The 20,303-nt window shown below is 33.6% G+C and overlaps 1 protein-coding gene across 3 annotated transcripts in view; it reads left to right on the forward strand.

Moving 5' to 3' along the window:
• FMN1 (formin 1) overlaps positions 1-20,303 on the forward strand; it is a 183,540-nt gene that overhangs the window by 150,769 nt on the left and 12,468 nt on the right. For all 3 annotated transcript variants that reach the window (XM_088057470.1, XM_088057471.1, XM_005520340.3), the window contains 2 exons: positions 11,906-11,957; positions 15,485-15,634. In XM_088057470.1, the coding sequence (XP_087913596.1) occupies positions 11,906-11,957; positions 15,485-15,634 (202 nt within the window). The remainder of the gene's footprint in view (positions 1-11,905; positions 11,958-15,484; positions 15,635-20,303) is intronic.

Below are 20,303 nucleotides of genomic sequence, written 5' to 3' on the forward strand. Positions count from 1 at the left end.
TAATTCTGTGATGTCTATCTGAAATAATGGTAGGGGAAGTTTGACTGTTCCTTCCTTGAGTCTTCTTCCTTTTAAATTCCAGATATTCTTCATTGTAATGTAGTTTGATACTGGTTTGGTTTTGTGGTGAATGAAGTGAATTTTCTCAGGATTTAAAATTTCTTTCCAAATTTAAATATTTATTTATTGGCAATATATTTATTGGCAAGATATTTCTGGTTTTTTTTTTTTTTTAAGTAAGGTGTCATTTTGAATATTTGATATAAAGAATATTCTGTGGTCATAGATGGAGGTGAACTGAATTCCAAAGTGTGCTATTACTTTCACCTGCATATGATTTATGAACTTTTTTCTTTTTAGTTTTTTAAGCTAAGATTCAAGACTTTCTTGTTCTAATAGAGAAAAAAAGCTAAGAGGAATTAAGCTCATCATGACTGTTTTATTACAGTATAGTGAATTTAGATGCAAATTATTTGTGTTAATTATCTTCTTCAGAAATAGTTTTTGTGTGGTTCAATAGACAATATGAAATCAAAACGGTAGTCAAATAAAACTTTAACTATGACCACAATTACATTTAACTCTTCTACTAATGGGAAAGTTGGGATTGTCTTTTGCACAGATCTACTGTTACTGAGTAAAAGCCATTTGCAAGAGATAGGAGGTATCTCCTAAACATGAAGGTAACAAAGGCCTAGAGATACAGCAAGCAAAAAGTCTACAGCGGTGTGCTGAGCTGGTGCACTCGCATTCCCTGGTTTGTTACCTAATACTTATATCCTCTTCTTTCCTTTTATATGAGGAAAAACTTAAACATTTTAAAATGTTTACATACACTGCAGGGAAAAAATTCCAGATGCTCCCATAGATAGAGTTCAACAGAAAATAAGCAAGCTGTAAAACACCAAATAGATCAGGTAGATGCAGTAATAACTCTTCTTATTTTTTTATTTCTAGTCTTAAATTAGGCTAACATGAGATTTTTATTTTTTTTTCCATCATGGTTGTATCTGAGTGCTTTCAAGGAATTAATTAAATGTCCTGACTAACATGTCACACATGCTTTACTTTTCCCAAGATCTCCCCATAAGGAGAATAATAGTAGGTTTGCAGGTTTTTATTTAGAAATTGAGAAATCCTGTTTTCAAATATATTCTTCTATGTGTTTATCACAAAGATGACAAGCTCAGGAAAATATCAGTGCCTTGTATTTAAATGCAGTTTGGTGTTTCTTAGAAACATCATTAAACAGAATCCTAACAAAATACTTTTTAATGTTAGTATCCTGTATTTTATTTGTAGTAAGGAGGAGAAATACTCCAGGTCAAACTTTGTCTCATTTTTTTAGATTTTATTTCAAATTACAGGCTTTTCAAACTAGCAGCTAGATAAATTTTCCTATATAAATTGAATTTCTAGAAAATCTTTGAGTTAAAAACAAGAATTAATGGATTGTAAGTTTGAAATAATTTGACAAGTACTTGTTTTGTAGAGGAGATTGCAATATTTTTGTTTGACAAAGTATTGAGCCTATAAGTATTTTCAGCTCTTTGTCGTAAGTATTTGTTTAGATTTTGTGTATTTCAACAGAAGGGATTTTTCTATTCTTCTTGTCTTTAATTAGACGTAATAAGACACCCAAACCTTTTCATAAAAGCATATGTGATTTTTGAGCAGTATATTTTCTTTATTTTTGTTCTTGTTTGATTCTACCTATTTAAACTTCATGTTTCTCAATCTTATGATTTTACACTAAATATGAATCTTTATAAGCAGTACTACTGTTGGTTTAAAATTTAGAATTTTATTGAATGATTTTTACTTTCTTGTTTAATGCATATAATTTTTTTTCTTAAACAAGATCCTGCTAGGTGTTCTTCAAAATCGGTTTTGATTTAGTTAAGAAGACCAAATTGAACTTCAGAGGCCCAACTATATCAGATTTAGTGATAGTAATAGATAAATGTGGGGAAGTTTGCTGTATATCTACTTATAATTGATCTATAGTTTCATGAGACATTTTCAGAAAAAAGGGTGTTTATTTGACACATTTCGCATCATTAAAATGTAGTCACAGATGCTAAAAAAATAGGCAAAATCTACCTTAATATTTCACCTTGCTTATAAATGTGAATATCCAATATCAATACTTAATTTGACTTTCATTTTTATTTTATTTACCCTTGAATATGGGTAGCTGTGTATTTGAAAATCTATACAGGCTGAACAAAAAGGGAAAAGTGATTGTCATACTTCCAAGCAACACATTTTTAGAAGGTCAGAATGATTAAATTCATTCTCAATAATGTAGTTTTTCTGTTCATGCTTTTTATTGACAGCATTTGTTTCTTAAAGAAACTTCACTGCTATTTTTCTGTTTAAAGAGAAACATAGCAAAGAAACAGATGTGTCCCATATAAAATATGCAATAAATCTTGTCTCACAAATTCTTTTCTCTGGACTTTCTGACAGAAACTGTCAAATATCCACTTTAATTCTAGTATAAAATGTTCACTTTGTGTCATGGCGCCAACTACCATATGCTGGAATAAAGTCAGTAACCAGCAATAAAAAAAGGCAACATACGCACCTTTGAAACAGTACAAGCAATCAACAGTGAGAAAGGTCTATATAAATCTATGGAGAATTAATCTCAGCTTTGCCACTATCCTGCTGTGCATTTACAATGAGACTTTGCTCCTGACCACCAGAAGTGGCTGACTTTGCAGGAGGAGTGTATCCTAATGAGGGGAAAATGCAGAGAAAACAAAGCAGCGGCTTTTAACCCCCCACCCCCAACGTTTGGATCACCTAGAAGAGCATGTCCCAGTGTGTTCAAACATGTGGGGCCAGTACACATCATGGATTTCTGTACTTTAGCTGATCATGTGAAACCAATCTTGACTGAGCTCAATCAGCAGAAATAACTTGAGTTTCATAAATCATTGTTATCATTCCACAGGAGGATGTATTACTGTGGGTTTTCTCAAACTTTACAGGCTGCAAATTTCACAAAGCTTTTCTGAAATTAGTTTTAATTACATTTGTATAATTATTCATTCTTTACCCAACAGATTAGCAGTTGGTTCACCATCAAATTAATTTTCTCTTCAGTAATTCTCTTTTTTTTTTTTGAGACAACCTCCTTCTTATTGACTTTCAATAATCAAACTATTTAAAGATATTGTCCTTGGTATAAGAACAGGCCAATCTTCAGATGTTTTACTTGTGCTTACAAAAAAAGAGATTGGGAAAACTAACTATCCATATTACCAAAACTACAGACACTGAACAGATTGGATTTAACCTTGTTCTGTTTGAAAGGATTAGAACAAATTTTTCAGTTCCGTAAACTGTTTAGATACATTTAGTCAGAGATTAATCTTGAAATTAAAACACAACATTATAGGAGTTTATTAGAAGGAAAGTAGAATTAGAATATGTATCTCTCTAGTGTTTAAGTGCTAAAAATAGTACTTCAAAAAATAGTTATTATCTGGAGCACCAAGTGTGGGAGAATGTGAGAATAATGTTTTGGTTACATTTTAACAGAATGGAGTTTCAGATAATTTAATTGAATAAATAAAATTGAAAATTTTAATGCTGACTCTTGCTTTTTAATTAATGACTCCAGAATACAGGAAAATAAGACCAATGTTAGTCCTAGTTTTAATTAAAAAACTACTCTTTTGTATGGAAGCTAATTTTCTTTTAGTTTAAAAATCTTATTTCACTAAATACAATAGAAGCATCATACTAAGAAACATATTTTAAAAAATAGAAGAATTTATAAAATTGAATATAACTTTTTTTCTTCATGATTAGTTTTAGTGTTCTGGTAAAATGACCTTCATCACTTTGTTCTGGCACATTTATAGACAGCATTATCACTTTTAAAAGAAAGCATAATTTCCTAGGTATTTTATTACCTATGATAATGAACACTTTCTTGAATGTGTTGCTTGAGCATGTTCTGCTGGTATTGTGTGTTTCTGTGTGTGCACGTGTCTGTAATTTGTTACGTTTTGATAACATTAAAAATATTGAATCTAATATTTAACAATTTCTATATGGTAAACATTAATTACTTCTTGACACATACCTGAGATATAGGCTGACAACTTACGTTGCAGTGTAGGATACTTGTTTGTTAAGAAGCTTTCCAAGGCTGCACGGAGACTCTTTGTGCTGTAGGAACTTCTGTACATTCACATCATTGGATTTGAGTTTATTAGTTTAAAAAAACTTTTGTAACACTGCAGAGGAAAATAAACTTGTGAGAAGTGTTTCAGGGACGGGTGATTAAGACCTCATGGCAGCAAGTGTTCTGAAGATTGTTTTGAAAGGATTTAAGATGTCTATACCAGTATTTAAACTGTCTAAAAAAAAAAAAATGGCATAGTCAAATTCCATGTTAAAAATGTGATATATTTTAATTTAAAGAAAAGATAAAAGAAACAGGGCTCATGTGATCACACTGCTTGTTGATTATTCCCCTGCCAATAATTTTTAATGCCTTGTCCAATTTTGACCAAATGTGACAAGGTTAGAGATCCTGAGATATTAAGCTCTTAAAATCTCAATAAAAATATGTGGCTAAATAGACAAGAGTGACCCTATTAGCCTTCCAGGGAGAGCAAGGCTGTATCATGAACTCACCCCTTAATTAAACATTAATGAATCCATCTGGGAACTAAGTACAGACCCACAGTAGACCCAAGTTTCATTGATTCCATTCTCCCAGACCTTCTTGTTTAACTGGCAGCATAGAAGAAAAATCTCTTCATGGGAATGGGACTCTTTTATCTGGGGATTTCTTGCATTGTAATAGTAAACTCTATTAGTTGTACAATCAAATGCTTAGATAGAATTTCCAGCTCTCTGTTGAATTCCCTGGGCTCATAAAGCCTACCAATTAGAAGTTAGTAACTGGCTAAAGACAGTTTATCAAGTAATACATATTAGAAAATCATTTGCTAGGACGTTGTGTAAAGAACATACAAGTTTTTTTTTACTATTTCTGAAATTCAGTATTTTTATATGACAAAAAAACTCCAGCATGAGAATGATGGTGGATGATAGCCGTGTGAAATAATTTGCACTCATATTCAAATTTAAAATTTAATACAGCACAAGAGCAAAAAAAATACAGAAAATGTTTTACACTGAATGTGTTCTCTCATGTTCGCTATGTTTATATATGAAATGAAGTAAGTAATAAGAATTTTTATTTAGAACTAAATTAAAAGTAATACTATTTCTCAAAATACAGGCTTATTTTAGAAGTAAATCAATATAATAATGTAGAAGTAGGAGATAATTCAGATTTTATGTGTAGCTCTAGACAGATGTTTCGTGAGAATCACTTCTTAGATTGGGATACGCAACTCTTCTAGAATTTTTGAAACATCCTAATTTGTGAAACATTTAAGATTGTTGAGAAAACTTGCTCAATAATTAGAATTAAAAATATAAATACCTGAAACTGCAAAATTCACTTTTGCTGTGAGTACCTAATTTCTGAGTTCTTTTATATTCTCCACTTCTAAATTCTTTATTATGCAGTATGTTTTCAAAAAGCAAAACAGTTCTAAAATTAGATTCAGTGTGTATGAAATTAAAAGCTTCATCCTAGTAGCATATGATACTAAATTAGAAAATTATTTTCTGTGTCTTTAATAATTTCAAGGCCCCAATTTTCATACTGAGCACCAGACTCAGTCTTATTAGTCAAACCGTGTTTTTAAAAAACAATATATTCCAGTGTGATCATGAAAAAAATAAAGAAAATTAAGACAATCCATTTTCTGATTCTACATTATTTTTCATTCATATGTGGATTTTTATTAATACTTGTTTATTTGCACTTGACATTTTTTTATTTGTTTAAAATATGCTATTAATTTTATGTCCATTCCTTTAAAATTGACATTTCAAGAAAGCAGACTGGCAGTGTCAGGTATTGAAACACAATTTCACATGTTATATAAATTATTTTATAACATTTTTAATGTATTCTATTCATGGCCTTTTATGTAGAGCCCAGTGTTTTCCTAGACAGTGAGATTACGCTAAGAATAAAAATATTAAATGGGTGTTGATGATACTTAGGAACACTTGTAAGAATTGTTAGTTACATGCTGTTGGCTTTGCTATCATCAGCAAAAATAATAAAGCTTCATACTGCATAGAAAACTACAGATTGTATAACATGCTGAATCAAGCAGTTGGACACCTTTAATAAAAAGAAATAGCTATAGTCTTGATTATTATGTATATAAACAGCCAACTTATCCAATTTGTCTAAATCTTAGGATTCATCTCTATGGCTGTATGATTGCCCTGTGTGGCTGTGTGCTGTTGTACTGGGTCCAGCTGGGATGGAGTTAATATTCTTCACATCAGCTTCTATGGGATGTGGTTTGGATTTGTGGCTAAAACAATGTTGATAGTGCAGGAGTGTTTTGGCTGTTGTTGAGCAGCGCTTGCGCATTGTCAGGGCTTTCTCTTTGTCTCACTTTGTCCCCTGAGTGATAGGCCAGGCTGGGCAAGAATTGGAAGGGGTCATAACCTGGATAGCTGACCCAAACTCAGCATTCCATGCATGTAACGTCATGCTCAGCACTGAAAAAGGAGAGGAAAGGATTTTGGGAGAGGTAGTGTTGCTCCAAAAATGGCTGGGCATCACTCTGCCCTTGCATCACTTCAGTTATTTCTTCCCCTTTTCTTCATGCATTGAACTGTTTTTATCTTGACCCGTAAGTTTTTCTCACTTTTGCTCTTCCCGTTTTCTCTTCTATCTGACTGAGGGGGAAGGGGGGAAAGTGAGTGAGTGTGTGTGGGGTGCATGACTACTGGCCACAGTTAACCCACAATGATTCTAAAATGGCAGCCCTTTGGAAGGGATTTAGATCACTAAACCCAAGGGTTTAGATTGCTCATGGTAGTTCTTTGCAGCTCAAACAAATGCCACGTGCTAGCAAGTGCATCCCTATGAAAATTTTGTTTTCCATGCCACTATTTTTAGGCCAATATGTCTTGAGTCAAGGATTTCCTAAAAATTAAATCTATTCAAAAACTTTCAGTGTTAACAGATCTATAGAAATCAAAACCAAAGAAGGCTTATTTTATTTTATCCCACTGTAATCCTGGTGGTCGTTGTACTTCTATAGTGTAGTATGCTAGTAGTTTGCACATGTCAAGAATTTTGTTTAGAAACAGAAAAAGTGTGTAACTGTAGAGCTTTTGATGATCCTCTGTAGTCATTTTGCCCACCTATGGCACCTTTGAGGTTTTCTTCCACTCTCCGAAGTCCCTGATTAAACAGGGTTGTTAAACAATTTCTCTTGTATGTCAGTTGTACTGAGGGTGGAAATAAATCTACTACACTTCTGGCCTGGGAGCCTTCTGGGTTCAACTTCCAATACCCAAGTATGTCAGCAGTGATAATATCTAAGAGATTTAGATCTCTGTTTTCAGATGTTGATCATGTGCTCAGAGCATGGTTCATGCTTTACAAAGACCAAGAAAATAAGGTCAATTGTCTCTTGTTCTCCTAATTTGATAATGTCATAGAATGTGACTTTTCTCACTTTGGGAAAAGATAACCCAGCTGAACCTCTTGGGGGGTATACTTTTCTTCCTCAGCCATTAAATCACGGGTTAGTACATTTCTAGAATGGGGTTCATGTTTTGGCTACATTTCAACATGCCTGCCTAAGAGGTTTTAGTTTTGACTAATGAGGAAGGTGGGTTCCTGTGAGACTAGAAATGTCATAATAACCTTTTGTCACTGTTCTAACAGTCTCTGTCCAGGCTTTATAAAGTTCCAAGAGGAATGGCAGTAGGGCTTTTGTTTTGGTTGGTTGGTTGGTTTTGTTTGCTTTAAAGGTTGACTTTTGGTTGGGGTTTTTTTTTGTCTATGTCTTATCATAGATTCTGTCTTAATCTTAACTGTTACTGACTGGAAGGCATGAGTCAGAAAAGACATAACTCCCTCCTCAAGGCCAAAAAAAAGAAAAAGCAAATACCTCGTTTTAGGGTAGTGTTTTTCCTATACAGAAAACACTATAATTTACAAAGCAGTCTCTTAAAGTTCTTGAAGCATATATTTTTGAATCACAGGAACTCAGCCTTAGAATATAAAATTAATAGTTCTGATATCTCCATCCTAATGGCCAGTTGTTACAGTTTCCTTGTAATTTTGGAGATTTCCAACTCCTCCAAAGTGCTTAGAAAATTTGTACAAACTTTATGCATCAGATCTTTCAATTCTGAAAGTAGTAAAATACTGAAAAATAAAAGAAAATCTGTAATGTGTCCAACTAAATCAATACACTTCAGTGAATTATCCTTCTTATGTGTGTTCATATATTTAAGGTCAGAGAGAAATACCAGAAAAATTTGTCCAGTCAGACTCAATGAGTGTTAAAATTTTCACTAGAGGGGCAGAAGTAACAGAGACATTTTTGTGTTGTTGTGGCTACCTATTTTTCTTTCTCTGTTTTTCTTTGCATTTCTCTGCACTTTTCTTAGTGCATCATCATTCTCTGCTTGCCTCTGTTAGTTACTGACCTTCTCAATTTTCACTCTGTGCTGGTATCCAGCATTTTCTTTCCTTTGTTCTTTAGAGATCTATTTCATACTAGCCTGATGCATTAAGAGGTATTGGTTCTGTTGTAACTGGAAGCTGTTGTGCATACATTAGACCTGTTAAAAATAAATATTTTCTGGTAATTTCTCATTCTCAATATAGTCTTTCATGTACTCTCTCATCCACAACAAGTAGAATATGTACAAAGAATAAATCAGAGGATTTTTTTACCATTTCACTCTAATACTACTTCACTTTTTAAACTGTCATAATCTAATCTTAATCTAACGTTAATCTTCCTGCTGACTTCTGCATTTCAGTAAAAGGAAGTCATCACAAATATCTAATTCATAAGGCAAATTCGTAGGATCATCTACCTCATGTGTTTATAGATATCTGAAGGCCCAAATGTTACTTTGGTCCTTTTGTCCTTATTAGATATTGGAGTGCATTTGCTATGGAGTTTCCTGGTTTATTTCCTCCTAATGGAAATCAGTTCACAACCAAACCCTACCTGCAAAACAAATCAATGATCAGTAAATGGGGACAGTGGGGAAGTTTGCTTCAAAAGCATCCTAATCAAAAAGCTTATGCCAACAGACACCATATTTCAATGCTCACTGCAGTCAGGTTTTCTCTGATACAAGAGTGATACCAGGTGTCCATTTCAAAACAAACAAAATGTGCTGCATATAGTTGGGCTATAGAACACTTGCCACAGCAGGTTATAGAAGATGAAAAGCTTATAAAAGCTTGAGCAAAGAATGAGAAAGTTCTTGAAGGAGAGTCCATTGAGAATTACATTACAGTGACATTAAACGCAGGAAACATTCGCATGAGCTACAGAATCTCAGAGGCAGAGAGTACGCTTGGGGGAAGTATGTTTGTCCTGGTTCGTAATTCTAACTGAGCATCTGTTTCAGTGCCTGCCAGGGGCAGGATATTAGGCTGGATGAATCCCTGTGCCAGTCTCATATGGCTGTTAATGTATTCTTAACTTGATGGAACTTAAACGTGTGGTCTAAGGGTGAGAGGACTATATCATTCCACTTCTGCAAAAAGCAAATCCTCTGCACACAGATACGGGGTTGCTAGAGAAATAAAAATAAATAAGTTTTTTCGTATATGTAATTCATTTGAATTGTCTTCAGTAACTCCACAAATTAAGATAAGGATTCATATCTTGACTATGGGGCTTTGAAGACTGTGGAGGAAAATACATTGTTTCATGGAAACCTATACTGACAACATTGGTTATACAAGTCATTGCAGATTGTAGAAGGGGAGAAAAAGAGCAGGATATTGCAAATTTTGAATGGAAAATTAGAAAATTTATGGAAGATAAGATAATTGCTCTGGTTTCTTGTCTTACACATTATAGGATTTGTTATGTGGAGTTATTTTCTTAACAAGTCTCAACATCTGAATTTCAGATAAATGCTTTTAAACAATTCCTGGGTGGACATGTTTCCAGTTAAAAATACAGAAAATACTGTTTGCCGTATAATACAGCTATTTTCTTCCTTTCTGTTTTCCCTTTTATTGGTATACAAATACAAACACTGATATATTAATTAAATCCCTGTGTGTTTCTTCCTAAAAGTCACACCTTTTTTCTTTACTTTGTATAAAAAAGTTAAAATTTCTTTCCACTGCCTTTCCTTATCCTGTACTCACAAGATTAAAACCAGTAAATCAGTTCTTACCACCTAACTATAAATGTATAAACATGTTGTCCTTGTTAGTTATTGTGTTTCATGTGTAGGAACCTGAAGATACTGTTGCTGTTGTTCCTGGAAATGTAGCTATGTTGGGAAATTTGCCTTGCTTAATTTTCCATCTCCTTGAAAACTAGGAATAGATTATTGATATAATAGTGAATTGTACAATTTTTACACAGTTTAGCTTATGTAGGTAATTTTCTATCATTATGAATCATTAGCATTTCAACCTATGTTTTCTGCTTTTAATGGTATAAAATGAAAATAAGTATATTGGGTTAACTGTATGCAAGTTTTTGGGGCCTTGAGATGAATGCAATAAATCAGAGCTGCCCTATATATTTCACTTGCAGCTGTCTTGCCACTAAGATTTGAGGTGGAGAACCTGATCATGTAGAATAAATTGCTTTCCTTGCAAAGAGCACACAAGATTGTTTCTGGCTATTTGCCATATTGAAATAATAGGAATAAATATCTCCAACACATTTACCCAATGCAGGGAAACGTAAAAGTTGAAATTAACTGATTTTGTTAACAGCAAACGTGCTGAAGCAATCCATTTTTATTTTCATTTTAAACTGTCATAGTTCAAACCTCTTTGTCAGTAGCCTTATAAGGAAATGGAGTCATTCAGGACCAGTTTCTCAATGGCCTTGTCTGTGAACTCAAGTTTGTAACTGTATTTAAACAAGGCACTCATGTAGACTGAGATGCAAAAAGATAAAGTTCTTTATCTTTGTATAAAAAAAGTATCTGAATTCTGTTTATATTAACATTACCACATACAGGAGTATTTTAATGTGGAGCAGGAATAACTTTTCCACCATAGTATTATTTTATATATGTGGTAATCTGCTGGAGCTGAAGTTGCTCCTCTGTATTAAGAAGACTTGATCAACAAAAAACCAGTGGTTTTGCTTGGAGTATCCAGGTAACATTCTCAATAGCAGAGAATGCCTGTCTTTTGCAAATCAAATCCTTTTAAGGAGTTCATGTGAGCATTCTGTAATAGGGGGGCTCAGATTCACTAAGCATATTTCAAACTCTTGGCTTATTTTTCAAAAAAAACCCAAAAAACCATGTACATGCCATACATTTAAAACCTACTACATGTGTTTTCACTTCCCAGCTTCCAGAACAAAACGTGATAGCTCTATAGAACAGTTGATGTTAACTGTCTCTGGTACCTATTCAATTCCACTTGAACTTCCAATCATTTATGCTACAGAGACGTGTTTAAATTTGTAAGTTCTGACCTGCAACAATAAAGAAACAAACACAAATTACTTTCTTTTTAAGAAGTCTGAAAGTGCAGTTTAATTATTTACATTTTTTTCAATTAATTCTTAACACTATACATTGTAATACAGATTCTAAATTACTTTTCAAATCCAATACACTTTGTTGGTACAGCAGGCATATTCCTTGTATATAAGAAATAAATAAAAATGCAAAATTAGCAAGTGTTTACCACTTTTATTACACTTAGTATAAAAACTTTGCAGTTTTGAAAATAAGAGATGTTTAATCTGTGGGATCTCTAAAACAGTAAGACAGTAATTTATACCTTTAAAATGTTTTTCATTGCCAGCTAAAGAAGAACGGAAAAAAGAGGAGAACAGTTTGGAAAATGCTCAAAAATGGTAAGGTTTTGCTAGTGTTTTTTAACAGTTTATTTTGACCAAAGGTATTATTTAACTTAGGAATTACATTAAATGGCAAAGAGTATCTATATTTCAAAGAAGTAATATATTTTCTGAAAAACTCTAATGTAATCTTCCAGGAAAAACTTCATTTGTGGTTTTATCCAAACACTGTACTGGTTTTTTGAGGTTTTAATTATTGTCAGGATTGAACTGAATGGGGGTTTTACAGACTAGATAAATAACCGGTTAACTACTTTATGATGTAAAAATGTATTTCATCATCACTGAACATTTTCAGCACTTAGTATACAGCAGTAAGAAGCCATTGAAATCCCAATGTTTTTAATGCCTGAATTTGTGTGCCTCACTTTGGCCAGAGGAGTCAAAGTATGGAAATAGTGAGATTAATTGATTTATAGATGGATAGTAAAATATTCAGTAAGTTAATATTACTAATATGTAGCAGTCCACAACTACAGGATGATGTCCAGGGAAGCTACAGTTTCTGGGAGCCGGCATGTAATACCAACGAGATTGGCCCCCTGTTCGTGAAACCATTTATTCAGCATGGGAAGAAACTCAGATCCAGAGACAGAAAGCTCTGAGCAAAGGCAGGGTGAGGGGTTTTTGAGGGACAGAACCCTTGAGGGTCTCCACCTTTGAGGGTGGAGTTTAAGGTTAGGGACCACTAGAAACACAACAAGGGAGAAACCCCCAGGGACTCAAACCCAATCAGAACTCCTGGGCCACTCCTCCCAAGAGATCTGGTGTGGGATAACTTCATCCAGGGTTCACACTGCTCATCCTCCAAAGCAGGAGGTCAAAATTCATACTAGCTTTGCTTACAGCCATGCCTCTCACGTTAACAATGCTTATCTGAAATTAAATCTTTGCCTCCCTGAGGCACCTCACAACATTAATACATTTTGTTTACCAATTTATAGTTTTTTGAGAGTGAAACATCCATCTTAGCTATGGACTTGCTATAAATGAACAGGGGTAAAGTAATTTTTAATTTCCTATTAATATTATTTTCTTCCTGGTCACTGCAGGCAGATCTATGGTAATTTGGATTTTAATTGTACATTTTTCAGACCATACTCACTCTTGAGACACCTCAGTTAGTTTTCCTAGGCAGTCAGGAAGAGGCAGATAAGGGGCACTTCCCAAATGCAGTTCAAGTTTAGGTAAACTGTTCCCATCTGCTTGCAGAAGGTGCCTAAATATTGACTGAACAACTGGCTAACGTCAGTTGGGACTTCACCTCATCATTTCAAGTCTCTGACTGACTCTACTTAGCTACAAACCTAACTTCCTTGGCATAAGGCTCCTTCATATTCTACCTGCTTTAGCCACCTTTCAAGAGTAGAATAGACTCTCCAGGGTATTAAGCTGCATCCAATTTGCGGTTGACTTAGGGAATTAGCTGTCCAACACAGAGTTTGGTTTTTTTAATTGCTAACTAAATATTCAGTATTTTAAATTGCAACTTTTAAAAGGCAGAAAGTAGCTCAGGATGCCGAACTAAGGTGGGTGAAAGCAAAGCAGTACTAGTGGCAGACAGGCTGATGAAGAAAGGAAGAGAAAATGAGAAGTGTCAGGATGAAGGCAGAGACAGACTGTGCAGGATTTCAGGATCCCACCTCTGTACACTGCAGCTGGGATGGTGAAGGGTTCTGTTAGGTAAAAGAGTGCACAACGTTCCTGGAGCTGCTGTTACATGAAGCAAATATGAGAAGAGTCTCTGTTCTCGCTGCTCTTGGCTCAGCTATCCCAGTCAAAGTGCTGTGAACAGCTGAGGAGTGTTTGGCCCAAATTAATGTAATGCAAATTACATTGCCCAGTAGACATAAATGGTTTTAACCATGTAATAATGTCTAAGTTGTTTTATATTTTTAGAGTTTGAAAACCAAAATGTTTTACACGGATATTTAAAGCTGTATTACATTTATTTATTTAGATTTATTTATTTATTTATTTTTCTCCTCATAGTGTCACTACAATTACCCATTAACTGTGGGTGTTATGGACTTATACACATGTATTTCATTCTGATTCTTTTAATATGGAACATCAGTTAAGTTGAAATTTAGTTTAATGTTTCATCCAAAAACTAATAAGAAATGTAAAAGGTTATGGTTATCATATATGAGGATAAAAAAAATCTATTATTATAATAGCTTACATTGAGCAATATGGGATATTGTACAGCATGGTTTCCTTAAAGTATGAAAAAGAAAAACCCACAGCATATTGGCTCATGTGGCTAAAATCCAAGCTTCTTTATGAAGTAGCTGGAGTATATATGGCTTTATTTTGGAGGGACAGCTTCTTTAGTTTTCGATGGATGCTTTATATTCTTCAAGCCTAGCTAAAGAGCTTTAATTCCAAACTAAGTCAAGAAACCTTGAGCCTAACCTTGGTATTTCCATATGAAAACATGTAGTGTGGACTATGCAAATGCAAATATAAATGAAGAAAGATGCTGAAGCTGCATCCATGGCTCACGTAATAAGTGTAGAATGGTTGGAAAAAGTCCTTATAGGTCTTCAAGATTATTTATTTTATTTTCAAGATTTACATCTCCTGTGTTTAGATTTAGAACCTATTCACAACTCTAAAGAAGAAAGAAATACTACTTATTTTTAAATATGTTGTTACTTTTGCTTTTAAATTATAGGGTTATTTTTAATAAATATCACCAAATGTTTCAGAATTGTTGCATCTGCTTTGCAGAGAAAAGTGATTCAGATTTAACAAAGTGAACACATTTTTGTTTATATATGTACCTGTACCTAGTCATGTAGGTTGTTCCATTTTATCCATACAAAGCAATGTCATAAAGGTTAAAAATGCATAATCAGTTAAAATGCTCTTGGAAGTATTGTCTGGAATAAAAGAATACTTTGGAAATATCCATCTGTAGAGCAGTTCAGTAACAGACACATTATAAAATCTTTTTAAAAGCATTAAAACACTGGCAGTGTAATTTTGTAAAATTAATTGTTTATTGGCACATGTGGGAGGAGATTATTTTCAGTAAAAGTTTAGCAAAATTACTATTGGCACTGTCTGTGACGTGGTTGTTGCTACTCCCAATTCTCCCTAAATACTAGAAGATTACTTTCAACCAGACCTAGAGATTTTTTCCTTACTCTTCCATAGTCCTTCAGTAAAGATAAATGGTAGAATAAGATCTTCATGGAGTGCAGCAGAATGAAATAAATAACTATATTGCAGCATTTCCTGTAATTCAAGAAGTTAAGTTTTTCTTGTTATAATTGAATGCTCATGATTTGCCGGCATGACAGGTCTCTGTGATGGCTCCTGCATCTGTAAGTTATCCTCCTGGAAAAGAGGTGGGTGTTGGAAGGTTAGTTATACTTAGCATGAACTGCTGCTGTAACTTACAAGTCTAAGGAGAAATTATGGTAATTACCAGCTTCGACTACTAAATCAGAGAAACTGTTTCCCCAGTGGGCTTGTGTGTTGACTGTTTTTTTTTCTTCTCCCCTTCATTGCAGCTTTGAAGAAACAGTGGGATACTTTGGGATAAAGCCAAAGCCCGGCGAGAAGGAGATCACACCAAACTACGTTTTCACAGTGTGGTACGAATTCTGCAGTGACTTCAAGACAATTTGGAAACGAGAGAGCAAAAGCATTTCCAAGGAACGGTAAGGTTCTAATAAAGTCATTAATACCATTTTAGATGTCTGGGAAACTGCTGCTTCTCAAACCCAACAAATTATACTCCTATATTTCACAGGCGTCATTGTTTTCTTTCAGATCTAATGGACATCGAGGAAAGATTATTCCCTCAGGGTGCGTAGGAAAATTCACCAAAGGCATGCTGTCCCCACAAAAAGATAAACACATATAATCTGATAAATTACACTTTTGTAACCCCTTCCAATTACTAGCTAGTAAAATGAAAGGAGAGCTGTGCTAATTTATAACAGATTGCTTCTCTGTGCATTTTCATGTTGAACTAGCCTAAATGAGGCGATATTGCTGTCGCAGACAGTACAGACAAATAAAAGTGAATGCTTTTCCAGTTAATATACTGCACTTGCATCAAAGGGAAGCCCCAGTGATTCAGGCCACACTTAGCATAGTGTCGAAGCCCCACACTGAATTTACAGCACTACTTCTGACTTTTGGTGTCCTGCTGAGGACATCAAACTGCTTGCCGCTAGATCTCACAACAGTCTCCTGATTTTATTAGTTAGAGTAAAAGAACCCAAAAACCTAAACCCTTCAATTATTTTCTTGATTTTCTTAAAGAAACTTTTACCCAAAAACAGCAATTCTACTACAAGCTCATCATTCTCAGTATATTACAATTAATTTTAAAAGACCTGGAGTGGTAATGTAGTCATTCTTTGGAAAAGAATGGAGCACTTATTTTCAGCATGAAATTTAAATCCAGGTGTTTATTCCAAGCTGACAGAGAGTTAGATTAAAATGTCTTTAAAAAAACAAGCAAAAGTAGCACACTCATAGGTTCATATAAAGTAGATTTTTTTAAGGACTAGATGTAGAAGTTACAAATTCTTAATTATCAGCCTTACCCGCATTGTTTTATAGATCTCAGAGTTTTAAAACACTTGAAAGTTGTAGCTTTTTGTGTCATTTATTGATTGATTTTGTGAGCTGACAACTGCAAGCATTTGCGAAGAATCTTTTATTTCCTCCCTTATCTAAATCAATATACAAATTTGGTTTACATGGTAAAAACTGTATAAAATAAAAAGTCCCAGGTACATTGCTGTGGTCATGATAGAGATCACCCCAGGGATATACTTTCTGCTGGATCATGACTTATTTTTATTCCAAAAGCAGTTAGGAGGAATAGAAATTAACTACCCAAGGACAAAATAACACCCAGATTATACATCCTTTCCTTTTTATGTAATTAGCACCTTCCTAATGGTACACAATGATCCCTTCAAGTAAATAGATTTGAAATGCCTTAACAGTACATAGCTTCTTAACTATGTAAATACAGTAACTCAGAAATCTTTATAAATAGACTGCTATATTCTGTGCTTTCATGTTCAGGTGAGGTGAGAATTTCTTGCAGTTTAATAGCTGTATCAGTCAAATCCATAGATAAAAACACAGAAAAATATGTCATCAGTTCTTCTGACAGATGCCTTTATTCTTGTTCAATGTAAAGCAATACCAGTAAAATGCAGAGCAGCAGTTACTGTAACACATCCAAGTGCTGAGACTTTCTGGGTCATATAGACTGTTTTTCAGAGCTCACTTCAAATTATTTTTACAAAGTTTCTTAGTCTCAAAGGACAGCTCATTGTCCTTTACATTCAAAATTCGGGTGATTCATCAAGATGATGAGCTGTTAAAATGAAGAGCCTTGAGTAAACAGTAAATTAGAATGACAGAAGAGGTGTTTTCATCATTCTAAATTTTTCTGTATTATGCTACTGGAAAGAAGAACTAATGAAATCAATAGATTAGAATGGTGGAAAAGCTTTTTTCATCACCTGAGAATGTCTTGTAAAGTCTTGATCGTTTAATGGTCCTGTGAAACAAAGTATGAAACGAACAGTTGATGAGCTGCTGTCCAAAAAAGTTTGAAAGCAAGTTAAGAGTCATTGTGCACATTGGTAACTAAAAACCTTAGAATGACAGGAATGGACAGCTGTTTTCCTTAACTGGCTAATTAATTGGATGCAGTATTTGTTGTGCATTTTTAAAGATTGCAATTTAATTTAGAAAAAAAAAGGAAAAAGGACTTTTTTATTGTGAACCCTTATTTTGTTTTGAAGGAGGTTTTAAAGAGGAAGAAGCACCAATGTAAGTCAGTAATTGCAAACTTAGGTTCTGAAGCTGAGACATTGATAACATTATGTGAACATGTTTCAAATTGGAATACATTTCAAATTTCAGGAGCTAAAAAAACCCACTGTAAAATGTGTAGAAATTAGCTAATTATTTACATTTATATAGAAATTTTAATAGTGGATTGTAATTTGTCTCTCAAGAATATGACACATAAAATTAAAAATTTAGTTATAATATACAGAATTAACATTAATAAAATGAATCTTTAAAAATGTATTAGATTAAATTTAATAGTAGTAAATATAGATCAAAATATCTATGATTCAAAAAATAAAATTTTATATCCCAAACTAACTACATTGCCTTGTATAACAGACAACTTTAAAGTCTCTGAATTTTAGGAAAAAAGAGTTCTGTCTTTAACTAAATGACAGTCTCAGCTGCAAAGAGGCTGTTTCATTTAAAGCTACTTGGCTCCCAAATGTAACACGACTGTAGAAATCTAATGAGATTTCAATGAGATTTTTCCTTAAAGTGAAGGAAACACTTCAACTGAGCTGCCCTGTATTTAACTTAACCATGAAAATAGATTAGCTGCCTGCAAAATATAGTTGAGTCATTGTCTCTTTCCTGGACAAAATTTGCACATTATTTAGGAATGCAAGACAGAGTTACAGATAAATAAGAAACTATGATATGATATGATTTATATGATATATGATATGATACAATACAATATATAAATGACTACAGGCATAAAATGAAAACAATTCTCCAAACCATATGATGACAGTTTACTTTCCCTTCAATCCCAGAATTTAAGTGCAGTGGAATAAAATTTGCATTGACAATCACATAATCGTGACAAAACTATTGTAAACTTTTTTTGGCTCTGTTTTGGAACAAAATCCAGGTTTTTTGTTTTATAATATACAATGTGTATGCATTCAGGTACATCAACTGCTTTTATGTTTTTTTCTGTTTTTGAAATTTTGAGATGGTAACTGAATTGAAGACTAAAAAGTTGGTGGTTTTGGCAGTAAAGCATTTACAGCAAGGTAGATTGCATATATTTCCACTGTCACTTCCTTTTCTAACTACTAATTTTATTTGCATGTCTATGAATTCAGAACCAAAACAAATATATATTTATAACAACTTAATCCATTATACATATATGTATGAATGCCCATCCATAAATCAATTCAAGATGTGTTAAATTATATTTTAATAATAATGTGCTTATGCCTGTGTCCCTTTAAATATGAAATAATTAAAATGGGAAGGAAATCATTGCTCTTAATTTAACTCATTGCTGACTCTTGCAAAGATAAGATTGCTATAATGGTTACAGTACTGGACAAAGTAATCTCTTTCAGATCGAATATGCATACAAAGAGGTCAGAATTCAGAAATCAAAAACCGAACCAAAATTTGTCTCAATAACTGGAGAATACGTGATCATTATTTAATGAACAGAATTATATATTTCATCTTGAAAACAGAAAACACGTTGTCTGAAGATATCACAGGCAGCAAAAGCTTGCATTGCTTCTAAATGGTGACAATGCAATATTATATTAGAAAAATCTATCAAGGGCTTACACATGAAGAGAGTTTCTAGCTGCAAAAGCATTCTGGGGATTATCACTGTAGGCTTTGGCTGTCTTTATATACTCCTAAATATCTGCCAGTGGCCATCTCAGATGGACTGAAATATATTTTTGTTCTGTAGCCCTTCTCTTCTTATTGGTTCTTCTTATGCACCAACTTTCCTAAAATCAAAAATAAACAATTTTTATTCCTTGTGACTACAGAGATAAAATATATCACTTGCTTTGTAGATACCTCTGTAGATAAACCACTGTCTAATACATCCAGAATAAAAAGAAACATATTAAACATATTGGCAATTTGTGGTTTGATGACAAAATCCACTGACAACATACATTTTAATGTATTTTAGTGATTTAGTTAGAGAAATTTATTCTAAATTAAATCTAAATATTTGATCAGTAATAACCAAGTTATTTTCAGAAGATTTAGACCTGAAGGCTTGATAGACAATTGTATTGTACAACATATGGAAGTGGCAACATTCAAACTTCATAGTCTTGTATAAGGCTCCTAATTTTCAAGCTAGCCAAGTACTCTGTAAAATCATCTGCCAGGTCAGGTAAGAGACAAACATCTATCTATCTTCTGAAAATTTTGATACTGAAATCTTACCTGTTCTATTTCATGGGCTAACAGTTTTCAGGAAATGGAGCTGTGACTTGAGGTTTAGTTTATGAGCTGCTGTCGCTCTATTAGGAACGGCAAGAAGAACGACACAGACTCTCTAGGGAGTCCATCAGGAGAATTTTCTCTCAGTTTATTGCTTCAGGTCTTTTTTATAGACCAATACGTGAAATGTACAGAAAAGAAACTCTTATTGGTTAGTAAACTAACACATCACCATCATTGGTCAGTGGGGTACACCACCCCTCAACCTTCTCTTGCAGGAAAACAAGGAACAGACAAACAGCACCTGCA

The sequence above is a fragment of the Pseudopodoces humilis genome, chromosome 7, assembly GCF_049639895.1.
Source record: "Pseudopodoces humilis isolate 2021_Gansu_Grassland_sample_001 chromosome 7, ASM4963989v1, whole genome shotgun sequence".
NCBI classification, from domain to species: Eukaryota; Metazoa; Chordata; class Aves; order Passeriformes; family Paridae; genus Pseudopodoces; species Pseudopodoces humilis.